Here is a 23,943-nt window from a genome sequence, read left to right as displayed (position 1 = left end):
CTGTTGCTACTTGAGATTATTTATGAAGAAATTGTTTTCATGCAGCACGTCTCAAAGAATTGTGTTAAAATTTCCAGTTTTCTTGGTTTGGTTCAAGTTGATCATCAAATGAAATGGCTTAGATTAACCAGTCTATTTGCAATAAGTATATACAGCTCTAAGTATAAAGCTAACAGATTTCAATATTCTCATTGTAAATTATGAGTATTGTGAAAAAGTATACGTAAGTGCAACTTAAAATTTTTATCTTATAATGTTATGGTCTTAACTGAATGTTTTTAAATAAGTGTACTTTTCTTGGCTAAATAGAATAATGCATTATTATATTTCGAATTACTTTAAAAATCTTTGACTTGCTGATCTACTCAACTCATTTTTAGGTTTGGGATGCTATAATGGCTATAGAAATTATTTTCACCTTTTGCAACTGTTGCATTTTCAGACATTTGGTTGTGAGTTTTCTAAAAGTAAACATAATATTTTGATTTTTGTAATAGTGAAGTTTAACAGTGAGAATAAATGAAGATGCACACTTTTCTTTATTCCACAGTTGTCTGCAAAATTAACACCTGTACTCCCCACACAAGTAAAACACTATTTTCCGTGTCACACAAAGACCAGCTTTTGTAGCAGTTTTTATAAGAGGTTGCGGATTCCTCTGTGTAGTGGAAATGCTAAGTCATGGCCTGAACCAGTGTTGATTTCCACCTGGTGGGAAGGCAGGGCCAACCCAGGGGAGCTCAGGTGCATGCATTGCACCTGTGTGACCGGAAGGGGTAGAACTAGGATCCATGCCTTCCCAGATCTCATTTTAGAGTTGGCCTTGGAGGCATAGGTATCTTGCTGGGGATCTTTACACACTTGAGGCTTTCTGAAAGTAAGCAGTTTCTTTCCTTTGTTCTTTCCTGTGTTCCTACAGCTGTTGCATTTGAGCAAGTCCTCACGTGCTGCAGTGTAAGACCTTGCTGTTCTTCTGTCATTACTGCTTTTCCATAATGAGATGTTCTCAGAGTTGTCAAGCATAAACTACTTCAGACTGCAGGCTACACAATTTGTTTCTGAAAGCATTAAGCAACTTGCCTCTAGTAGTACCACAATTTGTGCAAAATTGCTCTTTACAAGAAAGTCACAAGCCTAATTATATGTTAGGAAATAAAATTTACATTACTACCTAACAATCAGTCTGTTTAGCTTAAAGTCTCATTTTGTGAGCTGTAATACTGTAAACACTGTAAAGTATAACATGTATCATGCCAACTTTTGTCCAAGTGGAACATCTCATAGCACATATTTTTTTTGAAATAAGGTGTTATATTTTCATTGAAAATGAATAATATATGGATTTGCATGACATTTTATTCCAAAAGAATTAATTACAAAAAAAAAGTTGGGAGGGGGAGTTACATTTATTTGTGAATCAAGCATGGGAGAAATTCCACCTACTGATGAAATTCAATTTGTTCTAAGATGAATAATGGCAACAATTTGATGATGCTTGGCTGTAACAGAAAGAAATAGACTTAATCTGTTTGAAATGGCTGGAGAATTATTATGCAAGTGGGAAATGATCCCAAGCACATGGATTTACTTTCTCATGAAAATCTATGTACTCTATTTTTTTGGTATTTATATACTTCTTGTTAACATAACACTACTTGTTGCTGTAGGAGCAGTAGGTATTAGGTACTTATATTTTTAAAGTTGAATGTATAGATTGTCACTGGTGGATTGTAATGTTTTTTGACTGGTAATTAACTCTTGCCAAATGGTAACTACAGGAAAGGTACTGGGAAATTCAAGTATCTGTAAAAGGGTAAGGTTGTTGAATCGTGTGATAGGGAACAAGTTTGCAAAGAATTTACTGGTCTTTTACACATATGGGAAGCTTTGTGGCATCAGTTTGCTCTGAAGAAGCCACTGAGGAAAATAAACTTCTTTTCCATCAGCGTGCTCTCTAGAATTTAGGTTATCCAGAAATCAGTAGGAAAACACCATTTATATGACATCAAGGCAAACCCATGGCAGGAACCTCTGCCTTTTACTGTAGGGATAATCTTCTTATCAATGGAAGGGTAGTCACTGAACACTCCTAGCAAGATTTTTGAAATTATAATCTGCAACCCAAAATAAATAATATTTTTAAAAAAATCTAATTGAAAAAAATCAAACCTCAAAAAAGCTTTTACCAAAAAATAAAAAAAAAAAAAAGAACTTATTTCAGTGATTGAAAACAACCATTTTAAGTAGCTGGTAAAAGATACTTAGAATGAGATCACAGTTCAACTATTGTATTCACTTGCTCATCATATCAGTAGAGAAACATTTCTGTGACAGGTAGAGGAAATATTTTAATGTAGTTTTAGTTTTTAGTACACAAGCTGAGGAGTCCCAAGGTAGGTAAAAAAATGTCACTGCATAGATTAAGTATTCATTAAGTATTTTTCATGTTATCCATCTTGTGGTGGACCTGATTAAGAACAGAAGTCTGAAACTTGTCCAAAGAGTTAGGATCACAAGTCTTTAAGGGTCACATTCACCCAGTGTTTCAGAGCTCAATCAAACGCAAATGTGTATTTTCCAGACAGTCAGTACTTTGCAATGGTAGGAACCTTTTTATTTGTGGTCTATAATGTACAGCTGGCAAAGAAAGTTAGCAAAGAGAAAGTCAGAGCTTTTCTTCTTTTCAGGCTGAAAAGAATGTTGCATAATCCCAGTCAGTTGTAGGAGTTGATATTGGACATCTTCAGTTATGATCTAGATGATGGATGGAGGGAAGCCTCAGCAAACTTGCAGATAATACAAAGCAAGAAAGAGTGTTTGATATACTCTAAGAGTGGGCTCATTCAGAACAACCATAACAGGCTGGAGAAATGGACCAACAAGGAGGCCCCATGATGTTCAGTAATCAACTGAATCAAGAGAACATAACTGATATCATATGGGAATTGTTGACATTCTTCCCTTTTGACTTCCTGTTTCAAACCTTTATTCTAATATGATAATGCAAAAATTCTTCTAATATTCTAATAAATATCCTTGCAAGGTTTTGAAGTGTAATGTGGCTATAGGTAGAAATATGACTGGTATTTTCATCATTTGATTTATTTATACTTTGAGATTGCTTGATTTTACAGAGAATCATTTTATTTGGATAAAAAAATCAAGCTATCTATTGTAACTGCACTGTTAGTTTTAATTTCTTTAATTAATTCAAACGGTTTGCTTTTTTAGAAATTATAGATGTTCTACTTATTATTTGATTTATTTTAGGTTCTGTGTTCTTTGGAATTTGGGCACTGGATCTCGGAGGAACCATATGAACTTTCTTCCAACTTCCCAGCTGCTCCTGTAAGTTTAATTGCCCTTTAAGCTTGCTAACATTCTTTTGTTTCTCTGAGAAATGATTTGCCCTGTACATAGGTTTTGTGAGCGAGAATGGCATATAGAAAAAAAACAAACTGTTAAAGAAAATGCCATAAGGAGTTATTTTCTACATCATCTTGTACTTTTTGAAGTGTGTACAACTACTAACTTCTGGAGAATTCTACAAAACCTTTGGTATGCATAGAAAATACAAAAGATTGACTCACCAATTAAAAATTGAATCAAGTTGCTTCTTTCTTAAGTACAAATGCACTTTAATTTGTGGCTTATTTGATTACTATCCTCACTTGAATGTATACTGGAGAGACACGTTATTGCCTTATGAGGTGTTTCAGGTCATGGTGCCAATGTTTTCAGTCCAGACTTTGGAGATGTAAAATTACTGTAGGCTTCTAAAACTATTCTTTTTCCTGTCTTTAATTCTCACAATATTATGATACAAACTAATGCAAAAGTGTTTTTGTTGAAGTGTGGTGTATCTGTGCAGATCTAAGTGTATCTGCACATGTTGCAATGGATTAAAGAGTAATTTAATTTTGAATATAAAATATTCTAGCAGGTTAGTAGTTGATTGCTCTAATTTTGTCAAAAAATTTTCACGTTTTCTATTACACTGTTGCAGCTAGATAAATACTTTCTTATCTGCTACTTGTTTCTCAAAGTTTCTAACAGGCTTTGAAGAAAGAACATTTAATTGAGGTTGAATTTTATTACTACCATGGTTGTATTAACTGCTGAGGAGTTATTTTAAATGTTCTTTCTAAATCTATATATTTTTGTAAATTTATGTGTTCAAGATGAAGTCTTTATTTCATGATTTTAAGCTCTAAGTTCTCAAAGTGTAGGGAATCTGTAATAGTTTTCCTGAAATAAGCCCAAAGAAATTAATCATCAATTACAATTTTTCTGAAGAATTCAGTTTTTATATAGCAAATGCATGAATGGCAGTGTTTAATGTGAAGAATATTAGCATGTTCTTTTCTTTTCCTTTTTTCTGCATTTGTACAAAAAAAAAAAAACCAACACTATTTCAGGCCAAGCTGCTTTGAGTTTTCTGTTTCTTCTCAGACCACCTTGTCTCCTAAGTACGTTATCAGTAACAACTTGCATGGCATTCTTTGGAAGTGATTCCAACTGGTGTCAGTTTCTAGATTCTGTTTACAGTTTTTATTCCCAATGCAGAACCTCAGAAGGGTGGAGAGATGGTGAGGAGATAAAATTGAAGGAGGTATGCACTGCTTGTTTGCAGTGTGCTTCTGTTGAGGAACAAAGTTGGTGTTGAAAGTCATAATTCCACCACCTTTCCAATCATTCCTTTCTTGAATCATTTTGGAGTCCAGCTGTAATAGATACCTTATATTTAATGATAAGATTATCATTTGAGCTTGAGTGGAGTTTACATGTCCTTTCTTATTGTTTCTTCTTAAGAAGCAATATGGAAAATTAAAGGGCATTCTACGTTTATATACTGTTTATTTGACTACAAGCAGGAATTAAAGAATGTGTTATATTACTGTTGTACTCTAATTGTTTGTACTGAGTCCAAGGAAGTTGTTGCAGTCATCTTCCTATAGTATTCTTTCTAAAATACCCTCTTCTATCTTCACTTTGATATTTCTAAGCAATGTAATCTCATTTAGATAATGTGATGATATCACTGTAAAACTTATTTACTCTAAAATTTTACATTCATGTTAATGAATAACTATTCTGGTCTAATGGTTGGCAACTCTGCCCATGGCAGCTGGGTTGAAACTAGATGATCTTTGAAATTCTTTTCAATCCAGGCCATTCCACATATTTATATTTTTAAAATTAATTAATTAAAAGTCTTGTTAAACAATTTATCTGCTAAAGATCTATCTCAGCATCTTTGATGATCTTCACAGAATAGTCATCAGAACCTTTTGCTTCATGTTTTTCCCCAGCAAATTGAAACTAACCATGCAGTGTATCGATTTGTACCTTTGTTTTCTTGCTAAAACGATGACGTTTAATAATCAGAAGTTGGCATATTTTTTCTTGGCCAGGTTAAGCATGCATACTGTGCCAGATTCCATTACATTTTGTTAGAAGATTTTTTTAGATTATTGGGCTGAGTATGTATGTTTACTGTCACAAATATTGGCAGTATTTTCTTTAGTCGTCTGATGAAATGCAGTGAGGGAGGAAGCATGTTCTTTCTATCCAATTTTATGGAATCATAAAATATTCTAAATTAGGAAGTAACACGAAGTTTAGTTCAATGTTTTAGTTCAATTAGCAGATCTAATTAGAGGAAGATACTCAAGGACTTTTCTGGTCCACCCTCATGGTATTAAACAAATAAAAAGAAGTCCTGCTAAGTAGAATTTCCCAAATTTCAATTTATATTCATTGTTCCACTACAATACAATTCCAAGAAGGGATCTGGCTCTGTCTTCTCTGTGTCAGGTAACTGTAGACAGCAGTAAGGTCTCCCCTTCCCCTTCTCTGGTCCAGGTGGAAAAATGCCATCTCTTTTTTGTATGTCATATGCTGTAGTTCCCCTACTAGATTGGTCTTTCCTTTCATGAATTTCTAAGAAATTAATTTTGTGAAGTGTTTTTTAGACTGACACTTGTATATCCTTAAAAGTTTCCAGGAGAAATAATAAATTACTTAAACAGTAACCTTAGATACATTGAGATTATTGTGCAAAACTTTTCAGATGATGATTGTTAATTTACATTTATTAAATTTATTTAAAATCTGTTCATGAGGTAATATTGGGAGTATTTTTATCTCTGATACTCCTTAGTAGTGCAGATACACATTTTTAGTGAAGAAGAAAGGCGGTGTTGCAGGTGGTAGAGTACTCTGACTCTTTTAATGACTTCCAGTATGAAATATAATAAAAAAAAAAAGCAAATGTTACCCAGTAGATGAATTTATTCACATTGTGTCATACACTGAGGGCCTACTTCTTCATGGAGAATTTTGAGGAGGGGAAAAAAACAAACCAAAAGTATGTTCTTAGGTAACCTTCATACTTTTTTCCTGATTTTTCAAATGTAGTAATTTGTTTCTTAAGACACAAGCTTAAACTGAATTGCATCAAAGAACATCCACACAGTTTTTAGATTGTTTTTACAAAATGTTTGGATGGACCATGGTACCACTTGATAACTGATTGTGATAAGCAATCAGGCATCTGGTGTTAATGTTATTGTCTCCCTTTATAAAATACTGGTCGGTTATTTTATGGATAGTTGACAAGGAAATAAAAAAGTGCAATCATCAGAACAATGTAAGGAAACTCATACTATATTATCACTTGCAGGGATTTTTGTAAATTAAAGGTAGTGATCAATAAACATTAACTGGAAAAAAATAGTGATTTTGTACATGGCATTTTCCAATAATAAATGCAAAGTCCTCTGTTAAATAAAGTAATACAAACTATTGGAAAAAATCCCTGAACAAGTGTAAGAAGTTAAGAGCTATGGGGGAGAGAATGTATTAAGTACTATATTAAGCTAATTACAGGATGATATATTTTTATGTACATAAACAGCAAACATACTCAGAAAGATAAATAGTTCTAGATCTAGGTAAGTTTTATACTAGAGTAATGTTTGAAGTTCAGTGACGAGGCAAAATGCATATTTCTAAAACTATTTTAGATATTTTTCACAGTTCCAGTTATTTACTAACACATACATAATATAAATGATCAGTAAAACACAGTCCTTCGGTTGTCTGACAGTTTCTTGGATATTCTTTTTATTCAGTCATTTGGCCAAATCACTGTTATATTGGTTGATGCCTTAGGTTTTGTGACTAGTTGAATAATATGAGCTTTAACTGATCAAGACTATTGCAATTCAAGATTGGAACGAGCCGATCTCTTCAGAATGCTAGTGCACGTTTTCTGGGCTTGAAAATGAGAGTTGCAGACGTGTTTATATGCTTGGAAAGTAAAGTCTTTGAAGACTATACAATACAAAATTCACATAAGAATGCAAAAGCATTTAGAAATCTGCTGGTCGAATCATCATAGTCGTGGCTTTGAGAGAGTATCCTGAGCCTTTCCAGTAGTACCACTTAATACCATTGAACTTGTTGTTGTTCTGTCGTAATGGATAATACATTCCATTGAGGTTAGAAGGACCACATGCATCAAACCACCACCCTGCAAGACCAGAACACAAAGATAAATACCAGCAAATGAAAATGTCAGCACAGATAGTTTTGAAAATAGCATACATGAAGATTTTAACACTTCATTGTCCCACCATGAGAAACAAATCCAAACTCGGTATTTCGTTCTCATGATTTTGAAGTGTTAATATAAAAGATTTACCCCCAGCCCAGTAAGGAAAGGTATTAATTACATATTCTTAAAGCTTAATGTAATTCCTAGGAGTTTAAAGTTGAAAAGGGAAAGTATTCAATCTACCTTACTGATGTCAACTATTGTTGACAATCCAAGGGCAGAACTTTACTCAAACTGTAATGATATTGAGCTTTCTTTGCTTTTCATCTGCCCTTTTGTAAATTCCTGTCCTTCACAGATGTTAATTCCTTTCTTAATTGTTTTTAGAGGATTAATTCAGTTATTTGTTTTAGTTCTGTGTGCAGATCAACAACCGCATTGAAACTTGGTAAGGAGGAAAAAGCAGCCCAAACTTATTTTGCATCCTTGTGGTCCTGACCTGTTAGTTGGTCATAGGGAAAATTTATTTTTATTAATAAGATAATATTTTTATACTTCTGTTATGTAGGCGATAATGTGCGTGTTCTGTTTTACAGGGCAACAGTCCAATTATCTTTGTGGATCAACTGAAAGTCTTTAGTGCTATAGGGAAACAAAGCATTTCTTAAGAGACAACAGGAAGAGAAGTCAAATTTAACAAAAGCAGTTGTTTGCATTATAGAATGTGGAAGGTTAGATTGACAAATTATAGAGTGACTTGTGTAGCTAAAGGTAAAACTTCATTGAAAACTCCAGTAGCTTATGAACAATCACTACAAAAGTGTAGAAGCCTCTCACGTGGTTTACCTTAAATGCATATATTGACATTTCATAACTGTATTGAAATACATAATTAAATACTTGCACCCTTCTGCAGCATGTACTGTGTATTCATCAAGTCTGGGAATTTTCTTCTCCTTTTAATAGTTAGAGAATAGTCAGACTTGTGCCTAGACAATCAAGAGCCATAGTGCTTTAGGTGTTTTGATGTTTAGGACTCTGTTATCATTCACTGGAAGAAGATTCTGCTGCTCGTCTTCTTAGTTTCACAATCTCAGTCTTTCCTGTACCCTAGCTTGTGAGGCTGCTTACTTTTTTCCCCCCAGATTTTAACTTTTCATTTTACTTTAACCTCGGTCAAATAATATTTGTCAGAATATTTCATTTGGAGTTACCACGCTACTGTTTCTATCAGTTCTGGACTTCTTCAATAATCAGAATTTACTAAGTTGAAATTATCACTATTTATCTCATAGACAATTCCAGTGCCAATAAAAATAGGAAGACTGAGAAACGAAAAAAACATTCCTACCTCCTGTTAGCATTTGTGAACATTTGCAAATACATTTGTCATTGTCTGCATCCTTTGTGCTAAAATCATTTCCTGGTTGGCTTATACTACTTATTTTGCCTGCTGTCCCAGTAAGTCCTTTAAGGTGGATCCTGTAGAAGTGAGGAACAGACAGACAAATATTACATTGAAGTTGAGCATTCACTGTTGTGAATGCTATCACAGCATTTTTTTCATGAATGTAAATGGTCATCATAATAACTTAATGAACAGCCTCCATCTGTAGAAATGAACATTTTGTTCATGTCATATTACAAGAAAACAAGAGCAGATAGATTATAAATTGTTTTGTATATTACTTCTTAATGTTTCGTAATATTTTAAGTGTATTGTGTGCATTTTTTAATTAAGTTTGAAAGCTTAACAAAAACTTTTTATGTTTCTATTTTGCTTTTAACACAATATGGCAATCTAGCATTACAGCTTTGCAGCTACGAGAGATAGGAACATCTTGACTTTCAAATACCAACTAGTAACTGATGCTTCAGGATCTTCTAAATGTTTCATTTTCCACTTTCCAAATTATTCTTTATTTTCACAACTTCCATAGGTTTCACTAGGTTGGATCTTCACAAGTATTTAACAGTTTGTTTCACTTACCTGGCAAGTTAAGCTTGTATCTGCTTATATCTAATTGTATCTTGTCTGTATCTGCTTGTATCTACTACTTGTATCTGCTTATGCGCCCCGATCTCTCACAGGGGTAGAGAGGTCGGGGTGCTGAACATGGGAGGCAGTTACACGACTCTGACCATGTTATGAAATTGTGGGTCTGTTGAACTGAATGGACTTGAACCCTCTGCCCTCATATTAATTCTTTGCTGATTGCATTTCTGCATCAAATAGCTTACCCTTCTCAAAGTTATTGTAATATATGTATGAGAACCAGCTTCTCCCCAGATAGGTCTTGATTTTGCACGTCATTCTCTGCTTATGATAGATATTGTTTTTGGTAGTTTAACAGACTGTTTTAACCCATTTTATATTCTTTTTGAGAAAATATTAGGAACAAATGAATTTCCAAAGATAAGCTCATTACAATTTTTCTCTAAAATGTCAAAGTTAAATATCCTGTTTTTCCTAAAGGCAAGTTTAAAGCTTTACATTCAAACACTGATCCCTGTAAGCCAGTTTCAAAAATATTGCTAAATGTTCTGAGCAGAAAGCATGAACCTAGGCCTGAATTGCAAATATCATTTGAAGCCTAATGCAGGCAAAGATTTATTCATCTCAGTGGTTTTTAAAAATATGGCTTAGAAAAACAGGAGATTATAGTCAATTGATGTAAATTGAAATGAGGGATTCTGACTAGATGTTTTCACCCTGAGGACAGGTGAGCAATGGAACAGGCTATGCAGCCTCCATTTTTTGGAGGTTATGAAGGCCCATGTCAGTAAAGCCTTGAGCAACCTAGTCTGATATGAAGTAGTTGGCCTCAAAACAAGTTTGTTCTGAATTCAATTCTTCTATGGTTCTCTGAAATTTTAATTTTACAAGCCAACTCATGATCTTCCAGCATTCAGATGTTTTAATGTTTTTAATGTAATGAAAGTTGCCTTTGAACACTTTCTTCCTTTTTTTTAATTCATGTTAATCTGTTCTTTAGATGATGCATTCCATGTTTGGCTGCATTTTAAAATAAAGGATCTATTTACTGACAATCATCTTAGTTTTCAGTGATTGTTTTTTAGTAATGTAACTGGACAAGGGCAATGACCTATTTCACAAAAGTTGTCTTTGTAAGTATTTTAATGCATTACTTTAAAAAAAAAAAAGGCTCTGCTATTGAATCTGTTGATTCTAACTGTTCCCAGATGAAAAAAACATTTGCTTTGGAGATGAGACAGCTGTGTACTGCTAAGGCATTAAGACCTTACATTCAGAGCAATGGAAATTCCATTAGTTTTAGATGCTTTGCATAGAAGACTTGAGTTGCTTTGCAGAAAAGACTTGAGACTTGACTGAAGTAACAGCTTCAGTTCTTTTGGATGTCAGATTGACTTCATTTACATCAACTAGATGTTAAGAGATCTTGGAGGAATGTAGCTAAACATAGCTATTTTTCTCTATCCAGCTTTGTGAATCTGCAAGATTCTTATGAAGAACATTTCCTGGACCATGCAGTAGGAAATTATCAGTTATTCTGTACACTCTAGTTCTCCTGCGTCTAATCATACCGTATGCACTGCTTTGACAAAGAGCCTTCAGAATGAAATATGAACTGCCCATATATTTCAGTTGTGACTGATACTGTTTTAAAATGTATAATTCTTTGATAATGTTTCATTTTTAACCAAACAGGTATGAAAAAATGTGAAGCTTTACATTTTGAAGTGAAATGGGAACATAAATAAAATGTGCAATAAAAATTGCTTTTTAAAATGACAGTTTTATAGGGAACGAGACTGGACATTCAGTATTAACTTTATTTTCATATGCAGGAACATTATTTTTAGAGAATCAGGACAGTGGATTGTGGAACAATAAGATAACATTACTGTGCTCAGAAAGCTCCTACTATCAAATGACTGAAGTAGAAAATCTCCTTCAAGTTTGTTTTACTCAACCACCTTCCAGAAAAATATTTATTCCTTGGAATCATGACTTTATATTCTCTTGCATTCCTAAAACCATCTGCAACATTAATCCACAAATTGTTTCCCTTTTTATTTTTTATGTAAATAACAATGATAGACATTAGTTCTACAGAGTAGAGCTGGCTTCAAATTTTCTTTAAAAACTCAGGAATTGTTTAATTTTATTCTGTTAAAGAGATATCTAAGTCTAAGGCATACTATTTAAAGACAATGTAATTCATAAATAGAATTTAGGATACATTTCTTTAATATGTGAATAGGAGTTACCTAGCTACATGAAGCAAAATTATGTTCAGACGAGAGGAAAAGCAAATCTAGAAGTTAAATTTATCTAAAAGTTCTCTTTGAAAAACTAGCCTATGGTGTGTTTTAAAAAAAGAAAAACCTATCAGGGAAAACCAGCCCATCCCCCTCACCCTATCTACTGCTGAACTTTAAGTGTTATCATGTGCATGCGTAAATGCATTAATCACTGTAAATAGCTGTTATTATTCTCTGTTAAGAATATACTTGGATGGATCTTCATGCCCAGAGCAGAAGATGGACACAGGATCTCTTTTTTATGCCCCTCTTTTCTCTGCAACTGCAGATGTGTTCTAACTTCTTGAAAATTGTGCACTACCATCTGCTGTATTGGTATATTTATCTGATATTATACTATACCATCTCTTCATCTTCATGAATCTTTTTTACATTCACCCAGTGTGTGCTAGTAAACATACATTGTTTCCCTTGAAATAAAATATTCTTTTTAATGTTGTAGGGAACAGATTAAAGTAGAACAAGCATGTAACACATGTACACAGTTAAAATAATCATCAGGTCATTTTTTTAAATTCAGTTAAAATTTTTCTGCTTACCTGTATTTTTGTTCTTCACTTGCTAGATAGAATTGGTCATACAAAGTATACGCTTCATTTCCTTCCCAGTCTTTCAGGATTATTTTAAGAACATAGCGCTTCTGATTAGTCAATTGAGAAACAAACTCATTTCCTAGCCAGTACTCCCCAGCAGGATCACCAAATCCCTGTAATTCAACGCATGAAACACAGTTACTTAAATATACAACTTTTTTCCTTTGAGTTTGAAGAGATCCCTTGATCAGTTTTTAACTTCAGTTGGCTAACTCATAATTTTTCTGGATCTGTCAAGGTTAAAGATCTTTATCTGAAATAATGTATCAGTATTACTTAATAGACTTGGGGCAAGTTGCCAGAGGAAACACAAATATAAGTAACTTAAAAATATAGACTTATCAGAGAAGAGTTGATGAAAGGAAAATGAAGTTTCTCTTTAAAAACAAACATTACACTTGTATAAATTGTTTGTCAAAGAGACTTACTACTCTGACACTTTAAAAATGAACATCTAAGGATAAAGACATCTTTCAAAACTTGCCTATGTTCTAAGGATGCTATTTGTATTACTTTATCAGTAAATTTCAGATTATAATATCCAATATTAATGCCTCCAAAAACATTGCTTACTATCTTGTACTCTTTCCACGTCCGGTGAAAATCCACACTGCCATCTTCACGTCTCTGAAGAACTGTCCACCCTCCTCCATTGCTTTCCATGTCACAGTAGGCCTACCAAAGTAATTATGTAACAGTGTAAGTTCCTGCACTCAAGTGAAAATGAAAACAGAGGGTATATGCTTTATGCAGTTCTCCATCCTGGCAAGTTTTAAAGTGTGTAATGTGTATTAACCTAAAAGTGTTGGTTTTCATAATTTTCATACAAATCATTTGTGATATCCAAAATAACCTTTTGATGGTATTCCTTCTTATCAAAATCATTGTCACAGTGTACCTACACATGCCCTTAAATCATGATTGAGTTGCACTGAAGCTATATGTCTTTCTCATCCTCTTCCACTAGAGGTGTTCTTATTAGCGCTAGCAGTGAGACTCTGGAACAGATTGTGCATACCCCCTCTCTGTAAGCGTTCAAGGGCAGGCTGGATGGGGCTCTGAGCAACCTGGTTTAGTGGGAGGTGTCCCTGCCTATAGCAGGGGGTTGGAACTAGATGATCTTAAAGGTCCTTTCCAACTCAAACCATTCTATGATTTTAGTTCTTTGAACCGATAGATGTGCCAGAAATGTTTTTGAAGGGAAAGTAAGCCCTCAGAGCTACTAATATTAAGCATATTAGTGTTTCATCAAGTTGTAATATATAGGAAATCCAAAGCAGGTACTGTTTTTTAAGGTTATATCTAGCCTCTCCTCAACATCAGAGAATTGTACCAATTCTCATGAAGATAAAAAAGGGAAGAAAGTGAGCTGGATCAAGAATTAGCAGTTAAAGTATGTCATGTGAATTAAATTTGACTGGAAGCAGTGAATTTAATTTGTTCTGCTGCATGTAATTTCTTATATATGAACTTTTTTTTACTAATATCTATATTTAATGACTGGTAATGGTTTGGTAATAGCATAGAAATTGAACTTAGTAAAAATAAAAATTGCCTTTGAAAAATTTCTTTGAGCATATTATCTAAATTTCAGTTCATCTGCAATTATTACTTTAAAGATATAATGCCTTAAAATAGCAAAATATTTTAGTTCTAAAAAGATTGCAATATTCTCAAACTGGATGTCTTAAAACGGGTACTGGCTCTAAAAGGAATATTTTGTATGTGGATGGCAAGATGGTTGACTTCTATAGGCACTATGTACTGTTTGGGATAAATACTGTGGTAGCGGTGGTAGTGCAAATTCTTTACTAAAAGTGAAAAACAATTTTAGTAGGAACTGCAAAACAATATAGAAAATTTGAGAAGAGTAGTCTTTTCTTATCAACAATGATGGCATAAATTGTATAAACATTATCGTATATTTCTTCCACACACACAAAAAAAATTCATCAGTAAGTGCTTCCAAAAGATGTCAGTTAGATGTTCAAAATGGAAATTCTTTTCTTTATTGGGTGGAAAATATGGCATAGGAAAAGGGAATTTAACGGTTTACATTGATGCTGTTTAGAGTCATAATAGCTGTTGTGAAAGGTGAGTTGGTGAAAGATAATTATAGTTGTTTGAAACTTCAGTGTATGGTTTCCTCCTGTTGTACTTTATAGTTGTACACTTGCCCACTTGTAATAGTTAAAAAGTTGATATTATTTTTACCATCTGTAATATAATATGAAACATTTTGCTTACAGGCTTGACTGGTATTCTATAATTTTATATATTCATAAGTATTTTTAAGGATGGAGATAGCCTATTTGGTACAATAAAGATTAAGGAAAAGATTTGCTTAGTTTAAAATAAAAACAATAAAATGCTGTTTTAGCCAGTAGATGGAATAGATTCTTAATGATCTCTCTGTGTGAGAGATCTAGGGAGAGGGAGTATTTATTTGTACTAAAAAAAAAATATCATTTTTCAGTAAAATGATACACATTGGAGGCTTTCTCTAACTGTCATTTCTAAAATACTACTCTTCTGACCTTTCCTTCTAGCCTAGGTTTTATATTCTAAAGGAAGAAATGTAACATTTCATAGAACTAGTAAAAATAGATACCAAGATTAGACAGGCAGCAGGAGTCTTCAAACAGTTGCCAAAATGAATAAAGAGATTAGCATCTCAAATTACAACAAACTGGCAGGGGACATATATGATTTATCTTGTGTACTGCTTCAGTACTTGCAGTTCTAGCAGTTGAAGCACTGTGAAAGTTGGCCTTCTGTAATGAATTGACAGCATCAGTAGAAAAAAGGGCAACTGATGTAACCTATCTGGATTCTGCAAGGCTTTGACATGAGCCCACACCACATTCTTATCACTAAATTGGAGAAAGATGGATTTTAAGGTGAATACAAAATTGGTTGAATGGTCACAGCCAGAAAGTTGTTGTTAATGGTTCTGTGTCCAGGTGAAGGCCAGTGATGGGTGGTATTCCCCCAGGTGTCCATCTTGGGACCAGTGTTCTTCCACAGCTTTATCAGTTCCACAGAAAGTGGGATTGAGAGTACCCTCAGCAAGTTTGCTGATGACACCAAGCTGAGTGGTACGGTTGGCACAACAGAAGGGAGGGATGTCATCCAGAAGGACCTGGACACACTGAAAATTGGGCACACGATAATCTAATGAGATTTAACAAGACCAAGTACAAGGTCTTGCACTTGAGTTGGGGCACTCCTGGATATGTATACAGACTAGGGGAAAAACTATTTTAGAGCAGCCCTGCCAGAAGGTCTTAGGAGTGTGGGAGATGAAAAACTTAACATGAATCAGGAGTGTGGGCTTGAAGCCCAGAAGGTGAACTGCATACTGGGCTGCATCAAAAGAGAGGTGGTCAGCAGGACGAGGGAGATGATTGTCCCTCTGCTCTGCTGTTGTGAGGCCCCATCTGGAGTACTGCATGAAGGGAGGGGGCCCCCAACTCAAGAAAGATTGGAGCTTTTGGAATGAGTCCAAAAGCAGATCGCAGAAATAATCAGAGGACTGGAGTACCCTTCCTATGAAGAGAAGCTGGGGGAGCTAGGCTTGTTCAGCCTAGACAAGGCTCAGAGGAGACCTGATGTCAGCCTTCCAGTACTTAAAGAGAGCTTGTAAGCAGGAGATAAATCAAATTTCTACACAGGTAGACAGTGGTAGGACAAGGGGGAACAGTTTTGAATAAAAGAGGTGTGATTTAAACTAGATGTTGGGAAACTTTTTCACTGAGAGAGCGGTGAGGTGCTGGAATAGGCTGCCCTGAGAGATTATGGTTGCCCCATCCCTGGAGGTATTCAAGCCAGATTGGATGCAGCCCTGTATAACCTGATCTAGTGCCTGATTTAGTGGTTGGCAACCCTACCTGCAACACACAGGTTGTAACTAGAGGATCTTTAAGGTCCCTCTTGACCCCAGCCAGTCTATGATTCTGTGAGAGCTAAAGACAACTGTTTTTCACCTTCAGCTGAGGACCAGTGCTATATTTTTTTTAAATGCTATAAGGTGCATATAACCAAAAGTAGTCCTTACTCCAAAGATATAAGTGTTTTCAGATCCAGTCTCTGAATGCTGAGACCAGCTGGAATATCAGGATGAATATCTACTACAGTTTTCATACCACAGCAGCTGTGGATGTTTCACTTTGCATCACTCTGCATCACTTCTGGCTGTTTTCAGAATGTTTTGGAGTTGTGATGCTCATAAATTGCTTTTTAGTCATGATGCTCAATGATTTTGTATTCTGCTTTATTTCCTAGAGATATGACTAGATAAGAATTGCAGCCTTATTTTCATTGTTGTGGAAAAAAATAGCTGCATGTCTGGTTTATTGTGTAATTTATCCTAATACAAGTTAGCAGCTGAAAAGTGAGGTGACCAGACTTCCAAAACTCAGAAAAAAAAACCCTTATCAAACCACCACCCACTGTTGTATTAAAGAAGCTGCACATACACCCTTTTTAGTGCTCATGACGTATGTGTGTTTTAGTTCTTCCATGGAATGGGCTCCTTCTGGAGATACCTAATCTAGTGATCTATGTGATCACTTATTAGAAAAATTATGCAAAAATATTTTTGCTGATAAATTCAGGCTTGCCTATATCACTTTCTGCAATGAAGTTTTGTTTAAAGAAAATGGCTTATTTGAAATGTATGAGTTCTCCAATGAAAGCCCTGCTCAGTGGTGGTGGGAATGGAGAACAGCTCTGACACTGTTTTAAAGATTTGGGACACTATGTTGGTAATGGTTGTGGTAGTGGTTAAGCCTGACATAAGGGAGTCATCCAGGCTCAACTGTTCTAACTATAATCAGGAGGTTAAGTGCTTCAAGTTACTGCTGTAAACATGAAGCTATTGACTTTTCATGGGTTTGCTTCTGCCGTTTTTCCTTATGTCAGCAGTCTCTTGTTTTTCCTCTGTGTTTTTAAAAGGACTTAGCTTTTGTCCTGATGCAGAACAGGAAAGTTTGAAAATATTAATGGAATGAAATAATTGTCTTCCTCTCAGCTCACATGCAATACTTTAGTTTTATATTATGATGGGAGACAAATTAGTAGAGTGGGATCAGTTACACAGATTACACAGAAGTTGTTTATAAGCTTGTTGAGAGGTCAGAAGGTGTTACAAGAGGAAAAGATGAAAACATAAACAGCAGTGCAGCACTTTTGGCAAATGAAAAAGGTCATTTTGTTTCCTGGTTAGAGTGGCTATAAACAGTTGAAAATGGTATAACATGTTGATTATCCCTAAACCTTCTCTTCCCTTTGACAACTCCTTTTATGCATTTCTATTTATAGTAAAACAAACAAACAAACAAAAAGCCTGGATCAGATTAGAACTTTTTAGGGTTTTTTTTTCTTCAAAAAAGTCAAGCTTTTTTGTCATTTTTATTTTATTGGAAGTAGGCAGAATAAGATTAAAATTCTTTTAACATTTAATTAAATTGAATTAATTTACTGTGTTGAACCTGTTTTTTTAGCGTAGTGAATCACTGCTGTCAAAATGTTGCAGGTTTTTTTTGTGGGTTTTTTTTTGGCTAAGTGTTTTAGGCCTTTATGTTCAAAGGGAAAGCATTCAATGCTTTACAGTCTAGGAAACTGTTTCAGGAATACAGTATTTTAGGTTTCAGTTTGGTAGAAATCTGAGTTGCTTTAAGTTCTCAGATCATATAAACTGACTAAAAGTTTGACTTTGCAAACACAGTGTTTCTGACACTCAGAAATTACCATTCTGTAATATGACATGAACTTGTGTCCGCTTTTAGAAAATACTGATGCTCTTTATACTTGAGAATAAAATTAGAACCAAAGGTAAACTCTTGAGGCAAGTCGTATTAGGAGATTCAAGGAATGTATCTTGTTCTGAGATGTCTAGGAAAGACCACTGCAATCTTTTCTTATAGAGATGCAGTAACTTGCACTTAGAGTTGTGATTGTAGACATCTATGTATTTAAATATCCTTTTGCTTCATGCATAATACTACATTTTATTTCATCTTATGTAACTAATTTTCCTGTGAAGCAAATGTGTCAAATATAGATGAGGTTATTCCAAAGGAAAAGTAGTCTATTTTCTGGAGACACAAATTTGCAGATACCATTATTTCACTAGATGTTATCTGCAGAAATTGTAGTTTTCGTGTTTTGTATTTTGTGGATCTTACCAAAACAAATGGCTTATTTCCTTTAGTTGAGAACTTTTAAGGGTAAAGATCACAACGTCTGGCTTGGGCTAGATGAAATCTTTTTAACCAATTATTTACTACTACAGTTTTACTATTTGCATTTCCAAATGTTCCTTCACTTTTTTACACTTTGTTTTTTTTTCCTCTTTCTAGGCTTTAAAAGATATTGAACTACAGCAAAACCACTTATCTTACCTTTTATTTAAGCTATTTAAGGCAGTAGTTTCAAGGAAATTTCTTTATCACCTTTTGTTATTTGTGCTGATCTAAACTGAATCTCAGACATGGGTTCAGTACTAATAGATGGCTTACATGACTACACATCCTTGAGAACCCTTCCGTGTCCATTTTTCTGAAGTCTGATTTTAACTCCTTTTACTACTTGAAGGGCACTGAACATGTGAAGAACTTAGAGGAAACAGGAAAACGTTGGCCCACCTGGCTGCCTTAAATACTAACTTTGACTTTCCTTTTTTGAGGGTGTTGTGATCTTCAGCTTGAGAAGCTGCAGAGAAAGTTCTAGTTCAGTGTGATATCTCATGGAATGCTGCATTCTTCTAACATCCAATAATAAACTAGCTGTTAAAGTATAGTCAGTGGTCGTCATGTCTGTAAAATACTAATAGATGATATGCATTGGTTTGTCCTGATCATGGGACAGGAATATATTCTAAGAAAAGGACTATTTTATTTGAAGGTTTTCATGCATTTTAGGCTGTCATTGTTGTCTGTGCCATTCAGCGTGTAGAGCAATTGTATTGGAGTTGGAGATTTGATAACCTTAAGTGCTTTCATCTTCCTTTCAGATACTCGCATCCACATCAATGACTGCCTACATGAAAAAATGCTAAAGTAGCTATCAACTAACTTTTAAACCAGCATGTTTACTAGATCAAATAACTTTTCAACACATACTGTGTATTTATAGGCATCCTACCTTCTTTTCCTGTGCAGTGTTAGGAAATGTTAAGGTGTAGATTCCACTTGTTGTGAGTCCAGATTTGAAAGCTTCAGCACAGTCTTTGAAGCTGATTTGCTCCTCTTTAGCTATGAAGTTATTCTTAGCTGCTAAAAATGCAATAAAGAGAGTGAGTTAAAATTTACTAACAGTCAGTTATGTAGTCAGTTTATAGCTTTGCAGTTCCAAACATATGCCTGGTTCTGAAAGAAATGACAGGTTAAGTTACTAATTATGCTTTACGTTATATTACTAAGAGATTTTATTCCAAAACAAGCATGATTGCTTGGCAGGTTGAAAAGTGTTGATGCTACGCAGAAACAACTTTGTATGTACCAAACTAAAGCTTGGCACTTCAGGCCAACCGACTCCTGAAACATCCCTTCTGGAATTCATTTGTGTAAAAGATACATTTTAATATCTCTAAGCCTTCTTGTTTTACAGAATGTCTTTTTGTTCAGTTCTTTAATAACTATGAAGGTTGGAATTTCCTGACATTTAGCCTGCTGACTGATATTTCATATTTGACCCTTTGGAGGTTGGTTTTGTGTATTTTCCATTTTAATCTAACAAACACAGCCAGTTTAGTACAAAGCTCTAGTTGCTATATAAGTATGTGAATGTATTATAGTTCCTTAATATTCTGTTCTCTTTGGCTCACTTATTCATTATTTACCTGTTTTCATGTTTTGCCTTAAATACAAAAATAACACATTCAGTGTTTTAATTGCTTTTCCACACTCCATTGTTTGTAAACTGTCTTAGAAGCTTTCCCTGCTAATTTTGTCTTTTTGGCAAACATTCATTATTTTTTCCACTCTGGCTTTAATGGTGGCCTAGCCAACATGACTTTGACTTGTTTACTTATTTGTGCACTAGTACAGCAGATAACATCAGCAGATAACATGTACAGCTTTGCTAATGGTATTTAAGGGGAATTGTGCCAGTTATTAACACACACATACAGAAGGGAAAAAAAAAAAAACTTGGGATTTCACTTCGTTTAGGAAAACCTACTACAACATCGTATTACTAAGGACTTTTTAAAGTGAGGACTTAAAGGACTTTTATTTTTTAAAATGAGTACTTTCAAACATCCTTTTCCTTTTCTGATTCAACTAGAGTAATACAATATAGTCCATTAATACTGTTTTTTAAGTTATAATAACTATTTAAGAAATGTCCTGGTATTTAAATTCCTTTTTTTTAGAGGTGGCTTATGGATTTCTGGCTCAGATAGCTTTAAAGGCAAGCATGATAGATTCATTACTCTTTTATATAGCACATCTCTAACTTCTAAATTTGTCAGAGTTCTGTATCGGGCATGAAATTCAAGATAAGAAATTTGTTCATATGTTTAACTTTTATGCATAACTTTCACAAACCATATTTTTTGTGGCTTTTAATGGAGGATGTGATCCTGCATAAATGTGGAATCTATGCTTTCCTTCAGGACTGCCAAGCATATAAGGAATGAGATTATTGCCTATAAAATTTGTTACGCTGAGTGATTTTTAGATAAGTAGGGAAGATTTGCTTTAAGCTTGGAGGTTTACTACTCAGGGCTGGTTCTTTCTGTAGTCTGGGGCGTACATAGGTGCTAGTAACTGCCACCAGTGCCAATTATTTTGCATTTAATAGCCATTATAAATTGTCCTTTCTTTGATCAATTCTATGTACACTGAACATTGAGAGGTGGCAAAACCAGTATTCGTGAGCCAGGAATAAAGGCTTTCAAGCCTGTATCATATGTTCTAACTTAGGTATGTGGTCAAGAGAAAGTGCACTGCCAGATGAATGAATGCTAGGTGAGATATTTGGCGTTTTTGTAGTTTGCTGAACTACTGGAGAGCTGAGTAGGCATAGGGATATAAATCACAGAAGATGAGCAAGATAATGAAAACAAACCCTGTAAATGTTTTTTGTTGTTCATTTTTTTTCCCAGAAAAACAAGTCAGTTAACTCAGATGCAGAATTTAAGGCAGAAAAAATACAGTTTTTGGGAAACAGAAGTATGAAAAACTGGTAATTAAGCTGAGTTTGTATTTTACACAAGCTAGGGAAGGTCACTCAAATGATATGTGTGCTTTCACTTACAGTTTGGTGTAGATATCATAGTGAGTAAGTTATGAACAGTCTCCATCAAATCATGTTGCTGTTTTTGCAGAACAGAGTTGTTTACCGTAGCTGTAACTAACTGCTTTTCTAGTTCTTCTATAATGGAATTCTGTCTGGCTACTAGGACTTGAAGCTGATCTTTTTCGTCTTTTATTGACTTCAGCTGAAGAGTGTGCTTGTCTTCCATCTCAAGAACTCTTTTTTCTAGAAAGCTAAATAAAAGATTACAATTAGGACCTCAGGAAACAATTCTGAGCTGATGTGAAGAGCATTAAGCCTGTTGTAGGTATGGTTTAATTTCTTTTAGAACTAATTAGAATCATAAAATCGTAGAATCACAAGGTTGGAAACAACTTGTAAGATCATCTAGTCCAACCATCTTCTCATTACCATTGCTACCACAAACTAACCCGTGGTTAGTTCATAAATAAACAATATTATCTAGTACAGTTGTATCATAAGTTTTTGAAGTGCATCAGTTTGGTCTTAATTCAACATTAGAAAATGAAAGATATCGTTTAGTCATGAAAAATGGATAGTAGTTGTAGTAGTACATGAAGGATCAGTATAAGATGATTGTAGATCCAAAGTAACTGTTGCTTGTGACTATGAAGTGTCTTGCCTAATCTCTGAGAGAATGGTATTCATAATAGTGAAGGACTGCATGTTTTTATCTTATTAAAAGTCAAAAATAAGTTACAGATAAGCCTTTAAACTTTTCAAATATCATGTATTACAGTAATTGTTATATTTTTATAAAAATACATTAAAATATGTAATTATAAAAATACATTTAATCTGTTTGTTTGAAAATATATGTTCTTTATAATATGCAATATATATAATATATATTATAGTGTTAAGACCTGGAAGAATGCAAATATTCCTTATTCATCTCCAGCGTGGGAGCTGGCCTGAATGGGTGATTAGGTAGAAAGTTATTGCATTGGTTCTGGTGCAGACAGAGCTAACATTAAAAGACGCATAACCAGCGGGGTGAAGTTTGCCTAATGGACAATATAGTGTCTAATTAGGTTGTCTAATGGACACTCGGGACAACATGGAAAACATGTATCATGGGGCAAACCTTTAAAAAGTATTACTCTGGTAATAAACTAATGAAATATTAGGACTTCTACAATCTGTTTTTCTCTTCATTCCTCTTTGCACAGCAGAGGTGTTTGAGGCCAGGAAGTAAACTGACTCAGGGAGTTAAAATGACTGAAAATTCATCTGCTTGTCTAGGTGAGGATAACCACCAGTACTCTTGTCTTAGCACAAGCATTTCTGATTGTTAGATCAGCTTCAGTTGTCACGAAATTAGGCCTTCAATTCTAAGGACGATTCTTGAATTGTGATTTAATGAAACATGCATTTTTTTTCCCCTCTATGGAACATAACCACAAATTTTCTCTTCAAGTACTTTGCATGAAAGTAGAATTGTAACTGAAACAAGTAAATTCACTAAAGTTAATGTTCCTCCCATAACAGAAAGATGATGTGTTTGCATAGAAGAGTGGTATAAAAATAAGTATTTAACTGAGAGATGAGAACTGACAAATTTAATCAGCGTTTTGCAATTTCTAAAAACAAAATTTGAAAAATGTCACAATTTCAGTAAAAAAATAAAATTTCTACATTGAAGTTAAAAAAAAAACAACATAATAAATATAGTTCTAAAACCAGTAAAAGCACATGAGCACTTCTAAAAAGGGTACATAATGGAATAGCATTTTATCAAATTGATCGGCTGCTTACCTGTTTTTTTCTTGTAATTTAGTTATCTCGCTGGTCTGAACAGAAATCTGTCTTTCTAATTTATTTGTTGAAAGGGAATGTTCCAAAAGCTGAAGTTCAAGTCTGGTTGTCTGGTTTAGTACCTAAATAAAATACATAAAAGTATTTGAAAATCAAGATACATCTTTTAAACCGATTGTAATTTCTTGATATTGTAAAGTCATGTGTAAACTTATACAGCAAAAGTCATTTTCTGAAAATTAGATTTAGATACAAATGCTCTCAGAATTAGAATGAAGAAGAATACACAAGTTTCCACTAATTTTGCTGTTCCACTACCATTTATCAGTAATGTTTCAGTAATATGCTGCATTTCTGACCAATGATTGAGAGTTACTGTTTACATTAGTTTTACTGTTGTACCTTTCCTTCTGTTATAATGCTCTTATTTCATTACTG

General features: G+C 34.2%; 1 protein-coding gene across 2 annotated transcripts; it reads right to left on the bottom strand.

Moving 5' to 3' along the window:
• Positions 1-7,253: 7,253 nt before the first annotated feature.
• Positions 7,254-23,648, bottom strand: LOC100541808 (angiopoietin-2). 2 transcript variants are annotated; one of them, XM_019613203.2, is made up of 7 exons: positions 23,506-23,648; positions 21,727-21,959; positions 19,609-19,739; positions 13,036-13,137; positions 12,409-12,575; positions 8,913-9,043; positions 7,254-7,537 (listed from the first exon to the last, which is right to left on the bottom strand). In XM_019613203.2, the coding sequence occupies exons 2-7, from the start codon at positions 21,932-21,934 to the stop codon at positions 7,377-7,379; spliced, it is 900 nt and encodes a 299-aa protein (XP_019468748.1). In that variant the 5' UTR covers positions 21,935-21,959; positions 23,506-23,648; the 3' UTR covers positions 7,254-7,376. The 2 variants fall into 2 exon arrangements, with proteins under 2 accessions (XP_019468748.1, XP_019468749.1); XM_019613204.2 differs by having other exon boundaries at positions 19,609-19,736.
• Between the last annotated feature and the right edge of the window lie 295 nt (positions 23,649-23,943).

Source organism: Meleagris gallopavo, chromosome 2, assembly GCF_000146605.3.
Source record: "Meleagris gallopavo isolate NT-WF06-2002-E0010 breed Aviagen turkey brand Nicholas breeding stock chromosome 2, Turkey_5.1, whole genome shotgun sequence".
NCBI classification, from domain to species: Eukaryota; Metazoa; Chordata; class Aves; order Galliformes; family Phasianidae; genus Meleagris; species Meleagris gallopavo.
The sequence above is the reverse complement of the archived record's forward strand: the minus strand, read 5'-3'. Positions and strand labels throughout refer to the sequence as shown.

Coding starts and splice junctions, on each gene's coding strand:
- LOC100541808 (XM_019613203.2), bottom strand. CDS start 21,934: ATGGAAGACAAGCACACTCTTCAGCTGAAGTCAATAAAAGACGAAAAA. Junction 19,740..21,726: donor TATGATATCTACACCAAACT/GTAAGTGAAAGC, acceptor TTGCATTTTTAG/CAGCTAAGAATAACTTCATA. Junction 13,138..19,608: donor ACACTGCACAGGAAAAGAAG/GTAGGATGCCTA, acceptor TTACTTTGGTAG/GCCTACTGTGACATGGAAAG.